Here is a 3,824-nt window from a genome sequence, read left to right on the forward strand (position 1 = left end):
ACCAGCGGCGGATGCTTTCCAGGCACCACCAGCCTCCGTGCACGCCCCCAGCCCCCAGCACCGCACACCCACCCACCTTGCGCAGCTCCATGCACTTGTTGTTGAGCGAGGCGTACTCTCGCCTGAACTTGCCCAGGAAGGGGGCGGTGGGATCCAGGCGCAGCGTGCCTGCGGCAGCGCGGCAGGGCGGGGCAGAGGGGCAGGGAGAGGGAGGGAGCGAGCCAGAGTCAGAGTCAGAATGGAGGCTCGCCGCCGTGCCAAGGCGGGCGTGGGACGGGCAGGCAGGCGGGCAGGCAGGCAGGCAGGCGGGCATCCGCAGCGGCAGGGCCATGTGCTGGCGGCGCGGCCAGCACGTCCCGGGTGGCAGCTCGGGCACCGTGCCGAGACTCGCCCCGCGGCCCCGCACGCTGACCCCCCCAGCCCGCCAGTCCCGCTCAAGCCCGGCGCCGCCGCCAGCCGCACGCTGTGCGGCGCCAGCTCCACCCCAGGCTCCGCCCCATGCCAGCCGCAAGGGTCCTCCACCCACCCACCCGAGGCCTTGATCCATCCGTAGATGGTTGACTGGTAGGGGCTCATCGCCACCTTGACCACCACGGGCACCTTGGGGGGCAGCTTGCTCTCCACGTCCTCCACCTGGCGCCGCAGCATGAAGGGCTCCAGGATCTGATGGAGGCGGTGGATGACCACCACCCGCTTCTCCATCTCCAGCCAGTCAGCATCCGCCCCCGCAGCACCCTGCAAGGGCCGCGGGGCGGCACACAGGGCCGGCGCGAGGGGAGTGACGTGACGTGACCGCCGCACAGGCCGCTGGCGACGCGCCGCCAGCCGCCGCAAATGTGCGGCCCGGCCAGCACGTCATGCAGCAGCGGTCGTGCGGGGCCGAGCGCGGCGCCCAGCACGGCAGCCCCGGGGACGAGGCGGGCGGCCAGGGTTGGGGCCCACCCAGGAGGGTGGGGGGGAGGCGCCGCAGGCACACCTGGGTGGAGGCTATGGCCTCCCCAAACCACTCTGCAAACATCTTCTTGTCGTCAAACACCTCTGGCAGCAGCAGGTTGAGCAGGGACCACAGCTCCTGAAGGTCGTTCTGCAGCGGCGTGCCCGACAGCAGCAGGCGGCGCGAGGCTGCGCGGGGAGGGGCGGCGGCGGGAGGGCGCGGGTGGGGAGCAGCGGGGGGCAGCGGAGGGCAGCGGGGAGCGCCCGCCCGCCTCCCGCACACACCAGCCACGGCGCAGCCGCCATCGGCAGCCCCAGGACTGCCGCGCGCTCGCCCTCCACGCCACGGGGCTGCCAGGACAGCGCCCAGCTGCAGGGCCCACAGCCCAGCCCTGCCACCCACCCGGCCCACCCACCACCACACCACACCACACCACACCCCGCTCACCTTTGAACTTGTCCAGGTCCCGCGCCAGCTTGGACTGGCGGTCCTTCATGCGCTGCGCCTCGTCGATGACAATGTACTGCCACTCGACCTGCGGTACAGACAGGCAGCACAGCACACGCATGCGGTACAGCAGCCCGGCAGCCTCCTCCAGCGCATGAAGGACCGCCAGCCCAAGCTGGCCCGGGACCGCTTAGCGCGGGTCCCCAGCGCGACTGCCAGCACAGGCCACGCATCTTCTGTTCCTTGAAGCACAGCTGGGGCACAGCATGGCAGCAGCTGTGCGCCAGCTGCGCTGAAAAGAGGAGAAGATGCGTGGCCTGGGTAGCCAGTCACGCTGGGGACTCAGCAGCAGCGGCGCTATGACCAGTCACTGCTTGCCACAGTGCTGGTGGCTACTCCAGTCGGGCGTATAATGTGCGGTGGGCCCCACTCTCGGCAGCAGGCTGCCTTGTTTTTCTTTTCTGTGTGCGTCACACACGCCACCAGCCACCGTCGCACCCACGCCCACGCCCGCAGGCAGGCAGAGCTCCCACCTTGCTGAGGCGCGCCCTGTCTCGCATGATGAACTCGTAGGTGGTGACCAGCACATTAAACTGCAGGCTCTGCACCTCCTGAGCATACTTGCGCGCGCGCTCGTCCTGCGGGGCAATGCACGGGGGGCGGGGAGGTGGAGGGACGGCCGGCGCAGGGGTGGCACAAGAGGGCCGCTCGTGTGTGGCAGAATGCTGTTCCATGCTGCGCTGCGCTGTGCTGTGCTGCGATGTGCTGTGCTGTGCTGCGCGTGGGCACGTGGCGTGCCTCTTGCCAGCCCTGCCGTGCCCAGTGCCATGGCAGCAATGCTGGCCCTAGTCGGCACCCCCTCCCGCCCCCTCCCACCCACCTTGTTCCCCACATAATACACGCAGCGGACCGAGGGCAGCCACTGCGTCAGCTCGCTCTTCCAGTTCACGATCACTGCAGGGGTAATGGGGACGGGAGCGCCGCAGGTCAGCGCCGCCGTGCACGTGCAGCAGGGCCTGGCTGTGTGCATAGCAAACACACCCACACGCACATGCTCGCACACACACACACCGCTGCTACCCCCCCGCTGCTGTGGCCTCACCCGCGTTGGGCACGATGATGAGGTGGGGCCCAAAGTTCTGCTTCTTCTCCATGAGGTAGGCAATCAGGGACATGACCTGGGGGCCAGAGGGCGGGGGCGCACCCACGGTTTGCGGGTTAGAGCTTGGCGGGCAGAGAGGGCAGGCCGCGCTCAGGTTCATGAGGATGCGGGCAGGCGCTTCAGGTGGCTCCCTTCAGGCGGTACACGCCACACCACGCAGCAGCAGCCCGCGCGCCCGCCAGCCCCGCCAGCCCCGCCCACCTGCACGGTCTTGCCCAGCCCCATCTCGTCTGCCAGCAGTCCGTTGAGGTGGTTGTTGTACAGGCTGACCATCCACTGCAGGCCCACGATCTGGTACTCGCGCAGCCGCGCGTTGCCGGGCGGGCGCAGCAGCTTGGGCTGGTCGACAACCTCCTCCGTGTTGCTGCAGCCGGGAGGGGGGCACAGCCCAGGGGAGGCAGGCGGGAAGGCAGGCGGTCGGGGCGGGGAGCCGGGTGGGTGGGCTTGACATGTGGTTGGCGGGCTGGGTGGTGTGCGGGCAGCAGAGCAGTGCCCACGGGCCTGCCGCTGATCCAGCAAGCAGAAACGAGGATGACCATTGCCCGCAGACACAAAAACGGGCCTTCCTCACGCTGCGCCACGCCCCAGCCATCCACCCCCGCCCCTGGCCTCGCCCCCTAGGCCCTCCCACCCATTCGCACACACACGCACACACACACACACACACACACACACACACACACACACACACACACCTGTGCGCCAGTGCGTAGTAGCGGCTCTGCGCATCCATCAGCGTGGCGGCGGTGCGCTTGGTGTCGCTGGTGACGGCGGCCTCCTCGGCGGCCGCGTGCGCCGCCGCCTGCACCTCCTCCTCGCTCAGGCCCTGTGAGGAGGGTGGGGGTGGGGGGTAGGCGCGGGGGGCAAGGCGTGCGTGATGTGAGGTGTGTGTTGTGCGCGCGTGGACGCGAGTGGAGAGTGGGACGGGGTGGCAAGGCGAAGAGGCCCCCGGGGGAGCAGGGAGCTGGGAGGGCGCGGCGCCGAGCAGCGGCACGCTGCCCGCCGCTGCGGCCGCGCCGCGCCGCCGCCCACCTTTGCGCGCGCCTCCTCCTGCGCCCGCGCCATCGCCTTGCTGATTTCAGCCGACATCTTCACGCTGGCAATCTTGCTGGCCAGCTTGTGCAGGTACTCCTCGGTGTCTGAGGGAGGGGGCAGAGGTGGGAGGGGGCGGGGCGGGGTGAGGCGGGGCAGGGAGGCAGGCAGGGCAGGGCGAGGCAGGCAGCCAGGGCAGGGAGAGGGAGGCGGGCAGGGAGAGGGAGGAAAGCAGGGAGGGGAGGGAGC

At 70.1% G+C, this 3,824-nt stretch overlaps 1 protein-coding gene across 1 annotated transcript in view; it reads right to left on the reverse strand.

Moving 5' to 3' along the window:
* The window catches only part of CHLNCDRAFT_56509 (hypothetical protein), a gene marked incomplete at both ends in the record, with an annotated part of 9,633 nt that overhangs the window by 3,919 nt on the left and 1,890 nt on the right, over nt 1–3,824 (reverse strand). Inside the window, 10 exons of the mRNA XM_005852054.1 lie at nt 77–168; nt 531–735; nt 977–1,122; nt 1,382–1,469; nt 1,915–2,019; nt 2,262–2,335; nt 2,484–2,559; nt 2,745–2,907; nt 3,239–3,369; nt 3,576–3,674. Coding sequence (XP_005852116.1) covers nt 77–168; nt 531–735; nt 977–1,122; nt 1,382–1,469; nt 1,915–2,019; nt 2,262–2,335; nt 2,484–2,559; nt 2,745–2,907; nt 3,239–3,369; nt 3,576–3,674 — 1,179 coding nt within the window. The remainder of the gene's footprint in view (nt 1–76; nt 169–530; nt 736–976; nt 1,123–1,381; nt 1,470–1,914; nt 2,020–2,261; nt 2,336–2,483; nt 2,560–2,744; nt 2,908–3,238; nt 3,370–3,575; nt 3,675–3,824) is intronic.

The sequence above is a fragment of the Chlorella variabilis genome (genome assembly GCF_000147415.1).
Source record: "Chlorella variabilis unplaced genomic scaffold CHLNCscaffold_1, whole genome shotgun sequence".
Classification (NCBI taxonomy): Eukaryota; Viridiplantae; Chlorophyta; class Trebouxiophyceae; order Chlorellales; family Chlorellaceae; genus Chlorella; species Chlorella variabilis.